Genomic DNA, 16,099 nt, shown 5'->3' on the forward strand with positions numbered 1-16,099 from the left:
CAGAGTTATCAGAGATTGTTTAACCCTACTGGCAATTGAGTGGCTGGCATGGCAACCCCTGCTCAGAACTGTACATTTATAATGTGAAGCATGGCTCACTATGGGTTGATGCTCCAGTCAGGCAACTGTGCCGTGTGAACCAGTCTAGTTGTACCAATGATCTCACTCTAAAACCAATGGGGAAAGGCCACAGGCACTTTCTTCCTGGCTTTACCATCAACTATAAATTTTAGCAAAAACTTCAAGGGAAAAGTAATATTCTGAGATGGATTTAAACGTATTGATTTTGCTTCAGGGATCCAAGCAGTGTGGCAGTGCTGGGGCATTGGATCCATCCCAATCCCAAAAATACAATTATTTCAACAGGATCAGACATGCAAGTTAGACATGCAAGTCTAGACATTCACTTTACTTTTCTGTGCAGATCAGTATGATTGCTTGCCGTACAATGTTTCCACCATGTTAAATTTATGGTGTACCATGAAGTGCTAGAATGCAAAGCCATTCTAGTGGCCAAAAGGATATTCTTTTCCGTAGCAGATGGCAGCAAGGGCTATGCATTTTTTCAAGTTATAATGCTACAGTTTTATACAGTTATGGCATGATACAAAGTATGGTCCTGTCTAACCATTTATCTATTGCTGTGGCAAATTTTACAGCTGACTTATAAGGAATTTGAATGCAGTTGAACATTTTGCAGAAGAAAAATAATTTATGTATAAATATAAAAATAATTATCAAGGTATACTATTTTTCCCCTAATACCGCTATTTCTGCAATCACTATTGCTACTCTGAGTCCCTTTGACTTATTCTTTTAGATGGGAAGAAGCTGTAACAACATTTTCTCACCATTCTTCTACAAATAAATGTGCCATACTGGAGATGGTTGAATACATTCCTGAATGCTTCAAAGTAAGACTGTATATAAGTGAACATGTTTCAGAGTGAAAAATTTAGTATCATGTACAGTTTAACCCTTAAAAGTTCTCAAACTTTTGTGGTGTTATAGAAGGGTATTTCTAAAATGACCCTAAGCTTGTCATATGGTTCTTTGTCCATAGCTTTAAACAAACTTTTGTGTGCATTTGAATTGACAAGTTTTGTACTGGGAAAATGAATTAGTGTTTTTGGTTTTAATTGTGAATCACCACTTCTGTTCAGGTCTGAGTATCTGAGTGACTAATTACTTCATTCAGAATTACTATCCTACATTATTGAAAACAAGCTCTTTCCCTTTTCATGCCCAGCCTTAGGAAATTGAGACATAGTTGCATATTATGAAAGCATTATGCCTATTATTATGAACTATGCTCCAGTGTTTTCTCAGTGTACTGAAATGCATCTCTTTATCTCTATAAGTTAGTTTTAGACAATTGCATTATTGAATCATCGGAGGAAAAGTCATCCAGAGACTTCAGTGTAAGTTAAAATCAAAGTTTAATATGCCAAGATATTCTTGGAGTTGTTAACATATGTGATTTCTATATAACAGGGCTGTTTCCACTTTTGTCTTGGCCTTCTTGACTAAATATGTATCCAGAAATACTAGATAACCAGACAATCTCATATTAACTGAACTCTGATAATATTTCATATCTTCTAGATCAAGGATTCAAGCTAATTTGCCAAATTCCATTATACTGTATGTCTGCATTAAGAAGGGGGAATGAGATCTAAAACAAAAAGAATGGGATAAAAATTCCCAACGACATCAGCATATCTAAGCTTTAAAAAATTACTTCTACTCAGCCTTAGAAGAAGCATTTCAGGGTTGTTGTTGTTGTTGTTGTTGTTGTTGTTAGAAAGAGGGAAAAACTATGCAAAATCTGGAAAAATACTAAACAGCTAGTGCTGGAGAACCAAAGGTAAAGAGTGGCACTAGTGGTGCATTTATTCTTTAATTAGAATTTACTAAAGATACTGGCCATATTTACGCATCACTAAAGTATACCTTAGTGAAACCTGAATGGATAGGAAAAAATCTTCATTAAAACACTGGCACATAATTCCCCTCCTTTCTTTTATCCATCCACCAAGGCAAGTTCAGAGCCTTTTATATCCATTAAAAAATAACCATAAATTATTATTTCATCTGGAACCAAACCTGTGCTTAATCTTAATTATGGTTAGTCTAAGCAAGCCAGGTTGAAATTGACTTGTTAAAACATAGTTAATAATAACCACAGTTTATTGGCTCAGAGAATATGCCAACTACCCATTAAGCAAAAACAAAAACTTCCAAGTTCTATCTCCAGGCCATGTAAGAAGAGATTGAAAGGGACAGAATGCAAACATTAGGCTTTTTGTGGTGCATTTTTGCATGTTCACATGACACTTAAGCTAGTCTTCTCCAGCCTGTTGCCCTTAAGATGTTTCTGGCTACAGATCCTCTTTGGGTTGGGGCTAATGATAATTACAGTTCAAAAAGGCTAGAAGGCACCAGGTTGGGGGGGCACTGTACCAAGTTACATTTTAGTGTGTTGTGCAAAATTGATGTATGAACTGCATGTTCAAAATAATTAAATTTATAGGATAATTTATAGGGAAATATTAATTTCCCTAAATCAATATCTTTCTACTTGCTCTTCTTTTGAGAGTCACAGCTGGGGTTGTGCAAGAATTTTGTTTCTGTGTGCAAAATATGTAAATACCTGAATGTGAGTGAACAAAACTATGTGCACCCAGAAAATGTTTGCAAATTAGAATAACATTCACATTTGTCAAACAAGAAGTTCACAAACTTTAAAAATACAGCATTTCGCACCATAGTTTATTAGCAAAATTTGCATAACTTTGGAAGTTTGTGAACATTTGAGATTGTTTTATGCAACTTTCACAGCTTATCACATTCATTTTGCACAATTTTTCTATTCATGGAAATCAAATAGCATTTACAAATTGAAGCATAAACAAGGAAATATGAGAATCAAGATGAATTTCACCATCACTGGTCTGCTGATCCTTAATTATTCCTCTCCTTCCGTCCTTCCTTCCGTCCTTCCTTCCGTCCTTCCTTCCTTCCTTCCTTCCTTCCTTCCCTCCCTCCCTCCCTCCCATCACAGCTTGGTCTGCCAGAATAGTTCAGTTACTTCCAAAACCTTGTGAACTATCCTGTGATTTTTTTAAAATATAAGATGGCATAGAAAAACTTTTAATTAATTAATTAATTAACCAAACCTCTGTGGTTTTTTAGCCAATAATTAATGGTAGGGGTAGTTGACTTGATGCCCTTCAAATGTTTGGGACTACAACTCTATCAGGATCAATTAACATGGCCAGTAATCAGTGACGAGTTCAGATCATCTGGAAAGCAGTGCAGACAGTCTCTTATGCTTCCTTGAACCAGCAGGACAAACTGTTTATGCAACACGGAATTTGCAGTTAAAGCAACTGGAAATGAATAAAAATGCTTCAGAATTGGGCAGGGCAGAATAGCAAACTCTACTGACTAGGCCCAATCCAGATATGACTGTTTTTCTGTTTCCAGCCTTGCTTTAGGCAGTGCTAATTTCCTTTTGCAGAAACAGTTGGACCTATCAGTCAGTAGATGTTCAGCAACAGTAGTGGGTACTGCTCCAGGTTGCCTAGGCCTATCATAAAGTAGCTACAAAATTAAGGTTTTGGAAAATGTGGAACATTTTTCATAGAGGAAGTTTTGATACATGGAAAAGGGCATGTTACGATAGAAGAAGTGAAAGAGGAACATGACTACAAGCAAGAGAACTGTGTTGATATGGATGCCCACAAATTCTCAGAAGTACAATGGCATGCTCATTGGTACCCATGCCTACCCCTTTCCCCCCCATTTTTGAGTTCTAGCACCATTTCAAAATTTGCTACAAATACTTTTGGGAATGTATTGTTAAATTACTTTCATCAATTAAAGGATATTTTGGTTCACATTTCTTGTATAGGTTGAATATAACTTCAGATATCTTCAGTGTCCACTAAAGTTAACCAAGAAATTAAAGGAAGAAGATGAAATAATTTATGAACCACTTATCACTCTAAATGTAAGTTATGCTAATACAATTACAAACCTGCATTGTGAGTGTTATCTTAGACTTGCATTGCATCTTACTAGGCATCATAATGATTGCCAGTTCCCCCTCTGAGTGTGCCTCCCTGCTATTTGCCCAGTGCCTTTTATTCATGCTAATGAAACCCCTGAAGTTTGGAGTGTGTGGAAGGTCCTGGGGTCATCAAAGCCAATGAGTTATACAAATGGATAGTCAAGGCACAGTGTCTACAGTACTAGAATAATGGGTGAATGAAGAATAAGTGTAAAATTCATTTGGTTCACATTTTCATTTGAAGTACCCTAATTTACCCTTCCAGAACTAAGACCAGAGCCGGAATGTAATAATGAAATTAAACTTTTTCACATTTCTCCATATTTTATAGGGCAACTAATTAGCTGAAAATGTATGCATTAGGGATATAACACACACAAACGCATGTATTAGTGTTTGCAGGAAATTCATGTATTAGGGGAAACTGTGTAGTAAAGTGCATACAAATGTTTGTGCTGATGAAAATGTGCCTGAAAATGCATTTGGATTTTTGTGCAGACCAATGCACACACTGAAGTGGAACTGGGATTCTCATGAGAACATTACAGAAAACAACAGATTTTTCTATCTATAGTGTGTCTTATAACCAACATAATATAACTGAATCAACCAGGCAACATACAGGTCATTATAACTGAGGAAAGAAAAATACCTCCCCCCCACACACACAAAGATAAGATTAGATATTATAAAAAGATCACTGAGGTGCTGATTTTCTCAATTAGAATGATTTTATGAAGCCATTTGTCATTTTGGCTGTACCTGTACAAAAAAGACCTGTATCATCATGGTTGTATGGTAGCGTGCAGGAGAGAAACTTGGGAGTGGCTGGGCTTTAAACTTTATCCAGACTTAATGTATTTGAAATAACAGTCATGATGTCATGCTTAAAACTAAATTCATATGTAGAAGTCATTCACTGGGGCTTACTCCTAGGTAATTCTGTATAGAATTTCAGCCTTAAAATATCTGTTCTTCACATCCAGATGAAGATATTACTTCCTCTAGTGCAGCACTGTTTGGAACATCCTCTATAAAATGATGATACATCATGATGATGATGACACTATCAGGTTCCTTTGGGACATCTCTGTATTTACAATTAAATTAGAACAAACCTGACAAGTTGTCCCCTTCCATTTAATTACTGGCATATTCTCAGGATCTTCAGTGTAATAATTATCTGAGCTGTGTACTAGATAGACATAAACATCCTTCAAGTCATATTTAAATTTGTTGGCAGAATGCATGGCTTTCATTTGTCCCTTCTATTCCTGGAGAATAGTTTCATCTTTATGTCATGGTGTATTTTTGACACTTTACGGAAAGAAGAAATTGAAATATACCACAATGTAATATGTCTCATACAACACACACACACATCTGTGCATGGGTATGGGCACATTTACACATGCACATGTACACCTGAAAACTGCCCAGAAAGCTTCAGCTATGGGATGGCATAGAAATCAGATGAGTAAGATGCTGATGATGGTGCTGTCATCTCTTTAACCAGGTATTCAGTTAACAAATGCAGTATTACTGTTACTGCTTTGCAAATAAATCTCTGCACAATTGACATACTTGCCTCGTTTCCTCCCTAGGCAATGGTACGTCATAATCGTGTTGAGCTGCTCAGTCATCCAGTATGTACAGAATATTTACTCATGAAATGGTAGGTTCTTGAAAGTTTAATTTCAAATGTTCCATTTTAATTTTGTTTGAATTAAGATTCATTGGAAGTGAGAAATAAAAGTGACCTTAAGCCTGGGATTTCCAGTCAATGAAAAGGATGCATATGAATCACAGGAGTCCTATTGTTGATATAGCAACTTGTTAGCAAACATAACATGTATCAAAAATATGATTCAATTGATTCAACTTGCTTCTGACAAAGCTATCAGACAGTTATCTTAAGAAGAAATTGTAATCATTAGGATTCTTCTACCCCTGTCTGGGGGTAATTCCTATGATTTATGGTCTCCCTGAATTAAAATAGAAAATGTGATCCTTTTAGACTATTGTGAAAATGATAATTAATGAAATGTTGCCTTATAGGATGGCGTATGGGTTTCGAGCACATCTTATGAATCTAGCAGTGTATTCTCTTGGCTTAATACCTCTAACTCTCCTGATCACTCACATAGAGCCAGAAGTGTCTTTCAATGCAACTCTTAAGCATGGACCATTTGATAAAAAGGTATATTTTTTACTTCACTATATGGAGGTGGTGAATTGATCTATCACTGAGGACTTTAAGCTGGGGACATGTAACTTTGGAAAGCTATTGCCTTCAGGCCCACTGTCTGATCTTCCAAGATGTAGCTAGATCGCCACTAAATTGTAAATTCTACAGCAAATGCATCTTTTTCAAATCAGATATTATTTAAATGATGTAGCTAGCATTCACAAAGTGAAAATGATTATTATTTTGCGATTGCATGGCAGTCATGGAAGGCACAGACTGGAACTGGCCTCTGCGTTTACTCTAGAATAAAATTGGTTATGCTAGTTATATGTTTAATACAATGTCTGTTTTGTCTTTTAGTTTGATCTAGAAAAGATTTTTTTTAAAAAAATAAGTTTTATTGTTATTTTCTACTAACAAAACTAACAAAAACTAAAAAAAATCAATCATCAGAAACATCAGACCTACTGGGCCACCCCCCCCAAACTTTTTCTTTTTATGATAATCCATAAACATATTTAAATCTATGCATAGTCCCCTTTCTCTAGTCAATAATAAAAGGAATTCCAACTTTGATAGAAGTCTGTATCTTCTTTCTCCTTCAGAGACAAAGTCAATAGAAAAGATGTTTTTAAAGTACAGTTCTACTATCTATATACACACCGTAAATTAGATAATTACAGGCAAGACTCAAGAATCTTGCTGGGCTGAGAAGCAGCTCACACATCATTACCCCTAAGAGTTGTGCACAGGAATCAGTATTGGGGTTCCATGAGTGAAATTTAGTAATTCAGAATCTGTTCACATCTGTGCTGTTCTACATTCATCAATTGTGTGTAGGTTCTCTTAGCTCCCTGTTTTGTGTAGCTGAAGTAAACAACAATACTGAGAGAAGATCAATAGTAGGAGGACATTGGTCTCTACCGGACAAGATATGACTCCTGTTAGAAGAAGAATTAGGCAATAGAAAACCCTTCTTCTCTCAAGCTGAAGTTGTGAACATTGGGAATATTCCCAAGCTCAGAATGCCTCCTTTTTCTGCTCTGGAGAGGAAGGACTTGGAACATCAAATTCCAAATGCTGGCACCTCTCAACCCTGCAGTGTTCACATCTTCAGATAATGTTTCAATTAAATAATTCAGATGATGCTTAACATTAGGAAACTGGGATTTGTGGTTCTGGAATTCTGTAGTAGTTGCTAATATAGTGCCTACCAATGTCATCCTTTTGGCACCAGTTTAAGACTTTACCTTCTCCTGGCTATTTGACAGCATATGATGGGCCATTTTAGTGTCTTATCCAAGTAGTTGTATAGGTGCTTGTTTTTAACTTGTTTCTACACTTCAGATGTTGATTATTAAAGTTTTGTATCTTGTTTTAGCATGTTGTGAACTGCTCTGAGACCTTTGGTACTGAATGAAATAAAATATATAGGACAGCAGAAACATTTCATGTCACTAAAATACTGTTAAAGAATAGGAATCAAAATTTCTCTTACATTACTTAATCGTGATATTTCTATTATGTTTTCTTCATTTGCAGGATTCATACTTCATTAAAGTATGTATGTGTTTGGTTTTTATCATGAGTTTATTTGGAATCTGCAAAGAAATCATACAGCTTTTCCAACAGGTATATGGCCCTGCTATGACATGGCTGTCAAATTTCTTGATGTTTTCTTTAAATGTTCAATTAAAAAATACTTTGGACTTTTGGAAGTTAAATCTTTCTTCATTTGACAAGAAATAATATGATGTGCCATCTATTTTAATTAATTTAGCCAATAGTAATATTTCTTGCTTTTATACCATAGAAACTAAGGTATTTGTTGGATTATTCCAACCTTCTTGACTGGACAATTTATACTACAAGCATCATTTTTGTATCATCTTTATTTATTAAACTGCCAGATCACTTACAGTGGGAATGTGGTGCAATTGCGATATTCCTTTCTTGGATGAACTTCTTGTTATATCTACAGAGGTAAATGATAATGCTTCCCCTGAAAGTGTGTGTGTGTGTGTGTGTGTGTGTGTGTGTGTGTGTGTGTGTGTGTGAGAGAGAGAGAGAGAGAGAGAGAGAGAGAGAGAGAGAGAGAGAGAGAGAGAGAGAACATAGTTTTGAGTCACATTATTTAATAAATGAAAATGTTTAAGTCTGTAGTATTTGCATAAATTGTTTTACTGTATGTTAAGATGACTGGTGTTGAAAAATAGGTCCTGTTGACTAGGAGCTAGATGAGTGAGCTTGGTTTCAAACCATATCAGATTGGTTTGAAAATGAGAAGAGCTATTTACCTCACGTTGCAAAATAACTGAGTTCATTGCTGAACCAATCAAAATTTCCTTGAAGATAGCATTTCAAAGCAGTTCCCAGAAAAGTAGTAAATAAACATCTCCATTGTTTTGCTAGGTGTGTGTATTAAAGAGCTGCCATCTGGGAAGGGGAGGGGGGTGAGGGAAATCTCATATGGGTCATCATTGGACTAACATGGTTCACCATGACTGTGACCTTTTGCCCTGCATTCCAAGGTTTTTGGGTGCAGCTCATCAAAACATCCCTGCAGATATGTCACATTTAGTTCCTATTTCCTCACTTTGGAAAAACATGTTGGTGGATTCATAATGCTCATTTCTATACAATGCAATTTTTGGGAAGAGGGAGGCAAAATTCACTGGCATCTCTATCCAGGAGGAGTGATTCATGACTCTTCAAAGGTAACAATTCAGAGGAGTAGAACCAGAATCGCTTGGCTTCCACCCCCACGAAAAAAAGTATTGTTGCTAATATGGGAATATTGACCAAAGTCCAATATGGACTTTCACTTGTGAAATCTGCCCAAACAAACAGTCCCTACTCTTATTATTATTACGCTAACAGTCACTTAGCATAATAATAATAATAGTTCTTTTCACTTGTGCAACAATGTTTTGCCATTTTCTCCTATCCTTTGCAGTCCTTCATGCCATTCCCAGAACTTGCACCCTACATTTTGATACAAATTATAAGAGCAGAGGGGACTACAAGGGCAGGGGACAAATAATATCTTATCTGTTCCACTGTATGAAGTTTTTCCTTCAGTCAGAAGGGCTAATTGAATACAACACCATATCTGGAAGACTAAGTCTCCGTTACTAGATTCAAGCAAGTAAAGTGAGAAATAAAATGCTTGACACCCATATGAAATGGAGGACTTCATAGAAGCATAATGCTATTGCCACTACAAGAAAAATGATAGTAGATAGACATTTGAAATCTAATATACGATGATGATTAGTTATGTTTTCTTCATATAAATCTTCCCAGATTTGAAAATTATGGAATATATGTTGTGATGTTTTGGGAGATTTTAAGGACTCTGATTCGGATAGCTGTTGTGTTCTTCTTCTTGATGCTAGCCTTTGGGCTCAGTTTCCATGTTCTTTTGGGTTCACAGGTAAGAAATGCCACCACAGTGCAAATGATGTGTTTTATTGTTTACACAGTGGAAATAAAATTCGATTGTATCAAAACTATTTTGTATGTTTTGCATTTTCTGGAATGGATATCAGGTTAAGAAGTAGTTAATTAGTTGTATTTAAGTGCTGGATGGAAGCTGCTTTTTAAACACTGGAAATGACATTTTGCACTGTGTTGTTCAAATTTGTTTTTATTTATCAGTGTTATTATTAGTAATGAATTTTTACATTGATTGTATATTGCTGCATTTTGCTTTTAATGTGTGATATAAATTACTCCAAAATACTTATCAGGTATAATTATCAATTATTTAAATGAATAAATTTTAATTTTGGCATTTCAAATTCCTTAATGTTCCCAGCTACTCAGGCAAGTAAGTGCAGCAATAATTGGTGAGAATGGCTCATAAAAGCTTAAACATTGTTGTTGTTGTTGCCAGTCGCGGAGTCGTGTCCAACCCATTGTGACCTCATGGACAACATTCCTCCAGGCCTTCCTGTCCTCCACCATACATATATTTAGTCATTAAAAAGTTCCACAGCTCCCAGCATGACCAGGGCATGCTGGGAGCTCTGGAACTTTTTCTATTTAAACTTGCATAGGACTGTGCCTTAAGGGTGAAATCCTATGAGGATGTGTAGAATTCTCTGAACTCAAATTTTGATGTCCCTTGGAAGGCAGAAGAAACATGGAGGTGCAGGTCCCTTCTGTGGTCCACCTACTCTGCAAAGTAGAGACTTTAATGAATTCTAGCACTCTAAGTGCAGTGCTTTGAAGAGAAAGGAAAGCAAGTTGAAGGCTGTTAGAATATGTCACACTTTGCTGGCACTGCTCTGCTCTCCTTCCTAGGCTCTGGAAAGCCCCTGAAGCCCTTTTCGAAGGCTGCTCTTAAAACATCAGAGAAGCAGCTGATATGATTATTTCTGCACCAGTTGTAAGCAGTGCAGAGGGGTATCTGAGAACAGATCCTGAGCTGAGAGGTTGGAATCATTTTTCAACCCAGCCTCTCAGAATCCAAAAGAGCCTATGGCTCTCAAGACACTGTTTGGTAGCCATAGGATTGTGTTATACATGTGTTATAAAGGGCAACTAATGAAGATGTTTCCACTAACAAGGACAAGAAATAGTTATAGTTGGATTGTATTGACAATCAACTAGTTGATGCATCTTTGCTTCTATAGATCTAGGGGAAGATCAGACCATGTACCTTCAGTGTCATGATGAATGTCTTCCACCAATCTCTTTTGTTTCTTTTTAGGAAACATATGGCACGCCATACCTTTCTGTAATGCAGGCATTTGCCATGATGCTGGGAGATATTAATTATCGTGATGCTTTCCTTGAACCAATGCTCAACAATAAACTGCCTTATCCATTTCTGAGTTTTGTAATTTTCATTATCTTCTCTCTGCTTATTCCAATTCTTCTTATGAACTTACTGGTAAGAACAAGTCATAATGCTTTCATACACACCAATCTGCTGCTATACTTTCCATACTGATCCTCTTGAGTTGTTGTTATTTGCAACTTGGCTTTGTTAACTGCCTTGAGACATATGCTATAGGTGGAACCTCCATTTATAAAATAAAATAAAGTAGTTTGAAATTCTGTGATGTAGACAACAAATACCTCTTTGAATGTATGTGAGCAAGTAATTTGCTTCTGTGGAAAATAAATATGCTGGATGGCCATCTTTAATTTTAAAGACCTAGTTTATCACATGACTCAGAATAATTCATTTCCTGTCAAAAATAATATGGAAGAGAAAGAGAACCAAAATTCATCTGGAAAAACATGAAAATAAAAATTGAGCTGTTTGTTCTGCTTAATATTTTATAGATTGGTTTGGCTGTTGGAGATATTGCAGAGGTACAAAAATTCGCTGCACTGAAAAGAATAGCAATGCAGGTTAGTGACACGCATTGTGCATTTGATATTCATTATAAATAGCAACTTGACTTTGAGACTTGAAGCAACTGTTTAGATGGAAGAAGTGATTTTTAAATAATAGCTTGAAGAAGAAGAATTTTTTAGAGCAGTTTATGTTGAAATGCTTGCCTTTCATTTGAAGTACATACTGCATTGTCCTGAAGTCATATTTGTAATAAAAACTGAAACTACAAATGAATAATCCTCATTCAGGACAGTGTATTGTAAGCATGCTGTTATGTGAAACTGCCTTTGTGCTCATCCTCACCAGATGCTGATTTTTGTCTTGAGCATAAAAGTCAGTACATGGGTAGTCAGGGAAGTCTTCATAAATTTCTTGTCAGGATACTTAGGATCACCATTTTCCAAACTTACAGGACCTAGCCAAGTGGATTGGAGTGAGCACAGTACCCTGTTGTGATAGAGGTGATTTGTATCAGTTTAGGTCTCTGTTTCTGTGCATTTAGCTCTTTGTACTGAGAGAAATATTCTTTTAATATAGGTGAATCTTCACACAAACTTGGAGAAAAAACTGCCATATTGGTTTCTTAGCAGAGTTGACCAGGAATCAATCACTGTGTATCCTAATAGGCCAAGATATTGTGGATTCATGGTAAGATGGATTTTTCAGCAAAAAGAAAAAGAAAAGCTATTAACTTAGATTTTTCTTCTACCAAAGTCATATGGAGAAAATAGGAACAAGTTGACTACTCTGGGAAGAATTTTAATATTGATATCAATATTCATATTCCTTGACTTTAAACCATTTGGCTTTAAAGGCATTTGTTGTTCTCCATAGCCCTATACAGGTTTTATCAGAATGAGAGTGTAATAGTAACACTGGGACATGTGCACTAATCCAATTATTGACCATCCCGTATGGATTGAAAGTAGTTACAGTCCTTTGTATGATCAGAAGCCCTGTGCAGTCAGGGTTGGCAGTCACAAGGAGTATTGTAACTGTGCTGAACCTAGCATGGTTGCAGCCTCTCTTCAGACCTCCCTGGTTGCCATGGGAGGTTGAGGGGAGAAGGCTCCGTGTACATTTTCCTGCATCCTGTTCATGCTTTCAATTTTGTGCGGTCCTCAAAGGGCTTTGTTGTTGTTAGTTGCGAAGTTGTGTCCAACCCATCACAACCCCATGGATAACATTCCTCCAGGCCTTCCTGTCTTCCACCATCCCCCAGAGTCCACTCAAGCTCACACCAACTGCTTCAGTGACTTCGTCTAGCCACCTCATTCTCTGCCGTCCCCTTCTTCTTTTGCCATCTATTGTTCCCAGCATTACTTCACAAAGGGCTTGCTTCACATTAAAAACCCAAACCAAAAAGAATTTGTCCCTTATCTCAGATTCCCTAGTTTTCATCAGCTTACCTTTCTTGTTCTGACAGGTCATGGGAGAAAAAGGGTTGGATGCCTCTTTCCTTTCTTCTCTCATTTTCTTCTTTTCTCTGCCAGGACATCAGCAAAGGTTCAGTATAGGGATGCATGGGAATCAGGCAGGCAGGAAAAACAGGGTGCTTGGAAGCTCACAAGGGCCTGGGAAGGATTGGACCCTGTCAAACTACCAGTGATATAATTGCGGTCATCACAGAGGCCAAATCATGTTTAGAATAAGGTGAATTATAAGTGGAGCAATTTTCCAGGTTTTTGAAAATAATTTTGGTTCCTTCTGTGTTCAGTTTCAAGTCTATCAGGGCTGTTTTCTCCATTACTCCTAATTTTTACATGAGTGTGTTTTTTCAGAGTGTTTTCCAATATTGCTTTGGATGGGATGATACAGCAACAGATACGCAGAGTGCTGACACATCATTAGAACTAGAAGTATTGAAACAAAAGTACAGGTATTTCATTTTTAAATATATGCATAACATGTTTATGTATAGTAAACATTTTATGGGTAACTGGGACTGTCATACTTTGGGTACATCATGAGAAGGCAAGACTGATTTGAAAAGATAATTGTGCTAAGGAAAGTCAAAGGCAGAAAAAGAAAGGGAAGATGGATTGACTTGATAAAGGAAGCCACAGCCTTGACTTTAGAACTGCTAAGCATGCATGTCATGGATAGGACATTTTGGAGAGCTTTCATTCATAGGATCACCATAAGTCAGAGAGGACTTGCCAGATCATATCAAAGAGTTAGGGTGCTCTTCTTGTATCCTGAAAGCCTAAAGACCCTATTTTTGCTTTCAAAGAGACATCCAAATCTTATGCTATGCAATCAGACTTTGGACTAGGGATGTGTGAGTAGATCCATTGAATTCCCTGGGCTTGGCTTGTTGAACTTCCATCTGCTTTGGCATGGCCATGAGTCCAAGTTCCTGGTGAGTGTGTCCAGCATTCACATGACACTGAGGAACTGAGCTCCACACAAATACTGTGCAACCAACATCCCTCTTCTGCACCACATGCAGCAGCCTTTTTTTGTGCTGCTGCATGAAGGAGTTTGGGAATTAAGCCCCATGTGAATACTGTGTCCCTCTTCCACACCACACGAAGCAGCCTCTGTTTGCACCGATCATGAAGCCTTCATTCTGCAAGCATTTGCTGACTTCTTCTCAGCAAACTTTTCAAGACAGGGCAGAGCATGAGAAGAAGTCCATGAATGCTAGAGGAATCCCTACTTTGGACTATTATTTTTATTCTCCAGAATAGAAGAGACCTAGTGAAACCAATCTTAACAATGTTTGTAGTACCTTGTTTAGGCTGCTAGAAGTGGTGAAATACCTTGGAAAATTATTGTGCAGAACATAGATCTAAAGTGTAAGTCTGAACTGGGTAATATTTTATTATCAGGCTAGTTTGGAGTTTCTCTAAAGTTATCCTTTTCAAGATAATGTCTCAAAGATAAAGCAACAGTTGAGAGCCCAGGTTAATGCAAAGTCTTAGAAAATAAGAACTGTTCAGTTCCTCCCCATCCCCACCATCATGAAAAATATACATCCTGTACCACTTACAACTTAAGGCCATGTCATGATGACCAAAGAGTACTAAGGGAGAGGAGCCCATGTTTCCCATAGGAACAACCCAAGTCTCAACACAGTTTTATCATCCTTGAACTAAAACAACCATCCCTAACCTGTTGGTCTCCGGATGTCTTGGACTAAAACGTCATCATTCCCAGCCAGCATGTTTCAAAATAAGGACATAAAACAGGATATCATTTGTTTCCTATGACAGTAGTTCTAAGATAGGTTTGCTAAAGAGCAGCAATCCTGAAATCCCTCTCATATTCTTCTAAAGCAAATAATCAATTTACATACATTTTTCCTCTGTTTTCTTTTGTGGATTGGTGCACCTCTCCTGATGAAAGATAACTTCAGATAAGAAAACCCATTGCTAAACTAGTTGAAATATCATTTTTTTCCAAAGTAGGAAAACAAAATATCTTGAAAGACATTTTAACTTTTATTGCTGTGAATAGTTAAATACCCAGATTATAAAAACAATGTGTTTTTAATGTTTTAGGCTTAAGGATATTGCAGCTCTTATGGAAAAACAACATGACCTCCTAAAATTGATTGTTCAAAGAATGGAAATCATCTCTGAAGCTGAGGATGAAGATACAAATGATTTATTCCAGCATAAATTTAGAAAGCAACAGCTGGAACATAAGAACAGTAAATGGGATACAGTATTAAAGGCAGTGAAATGCAAATCTGCCTAGCTTTGCTGCAGTTACACCCTTGTCTGGCCGCATTTGATGAGATGGCTGGCTAGCAGGAACCATCAGCCGCCACTTTGAACTAACAAGGGAGGAGATGAAAATTCACCTTTACCACAGCCATCCAGAGATGGCAATGAAAGCATCTTAGCAAGAAACATGTGAGTGCTTGATGACTGTCCCAACTAGTCCCCTCTACCTCAATTACCCAAGTTAGTCAACAGCTACTTGGTTGCATAATGCTGCCAAGATCTTCCCTACCTCAGAGCCGTTTCCTGGTGGCTTTTTCCTCCCCTGTCAATCATTCTGCAGCAGTGGCTGGTGGTTCCTGCTGGAAAGTCTTCCTAGTGGCCACTGCCAACTTTACCAAAACTCATCTCAGACAGTATATTTCTATATCAACCATTCTTGCTTTAGACATTCATTTTAGCACGGGTATAACTGCAATGGCATTTGCATCCTGTATAAGAAGATATTGCCATGTAAAGGTTGTATGAAATTGTATGAAACACAGTAACTTAGCTTCTTAGCTCTGTCTTTATTCACATGTAGCACAGGTATGAAAGACAGCAGCTTTACTGATATTCAGGCCAAACTAGCCTGAAGACAAATAAATTGCTTTGGAATGAAGATTAGCAATCATCTAATGTGGCAAATATTCTTAAAGAACAGCCCTCTGCATTGTGTTGTCTTCCAGATGTGCTAAACTCCAAAATTCCCTCTCTCTACAGAATGTTCCAGGCATTTTAGTATGTATCAGTTAGCTATGCAATGCAATGCA

General features: G+C 37.1%; 1 protein-coding gene across 1 annotated transcript in view; it reads left to right on the forward strand.

The window, feature by feature from the left end:
• The window catches only part of TRPA1 (transient receptor potential cation channel subfamily A member 1), a 31,550-nt gene extending 16,229 nt beyond the window's left edge, over nt 1–15,321 (forward strand). Inside the window, exons 15-27 of the mRNA XM_044424056.1 lie at nt 821–914; nt 1,362–1,421; nt 3,917–4,015; nt 5,680–5,750; nt 6,134–6,275; nt 7,806–7,895; nt 8,077–8,246; nt 9,570–9,699; nt 10,981–11,163; nt 11,562–11,630; nt 12,154–12,264; nt 13,398–13,495; nt 15,123–15,321. Of these exons, the coding sequence (XP_044279991.1) occupies nt 821–914; nt 1,362–1,421; nt 3,917–4,015; nt 5,680–5,750; nt 6,134–6,275; nt 7,806–7,895; nt 8,077–8,246; nt 9,570–9,699; nt 10,981–11,163; nt 11,562–11,630; nt 12,154–12,264; nt 13,398–13,495; nt 15,123–15,321 (1,516 nt within the window). The remainder of the gene's footprint in view (nt 1–820; nt 915–1,361; nt 1,422–3,916; nt 4,016–5,679; nt 5,751–6,133; nt 6,276–7,805; nt 7,896–8,076; nt 8,247–9,569; nt 9,700–10,980; nt 11,164–11,561; nt 11,631–12,153; nt 12,265–13,397; nt 13,496–15,122) is intronic.
• Nucleotides 15,322–16,099: the final 778 nt, after the last annotated feature.

This window comes from Varanus komodoensis, unplaced genomic scaffold (assembly GCF_004798865.1).
Source record: "Varanus komodoensis strain SLA01 unplaced genomic scaffold, ASM479886v1 scaffold14_1, whole genome shotgun sequence".
Classification (NCBI taxonomy): domain Eukaryota; kingdom Metazoa; phylum Chordata; class Lepidosauria; order Squamata; family Varanidae; genus Varanus; species Varanus komodoensis.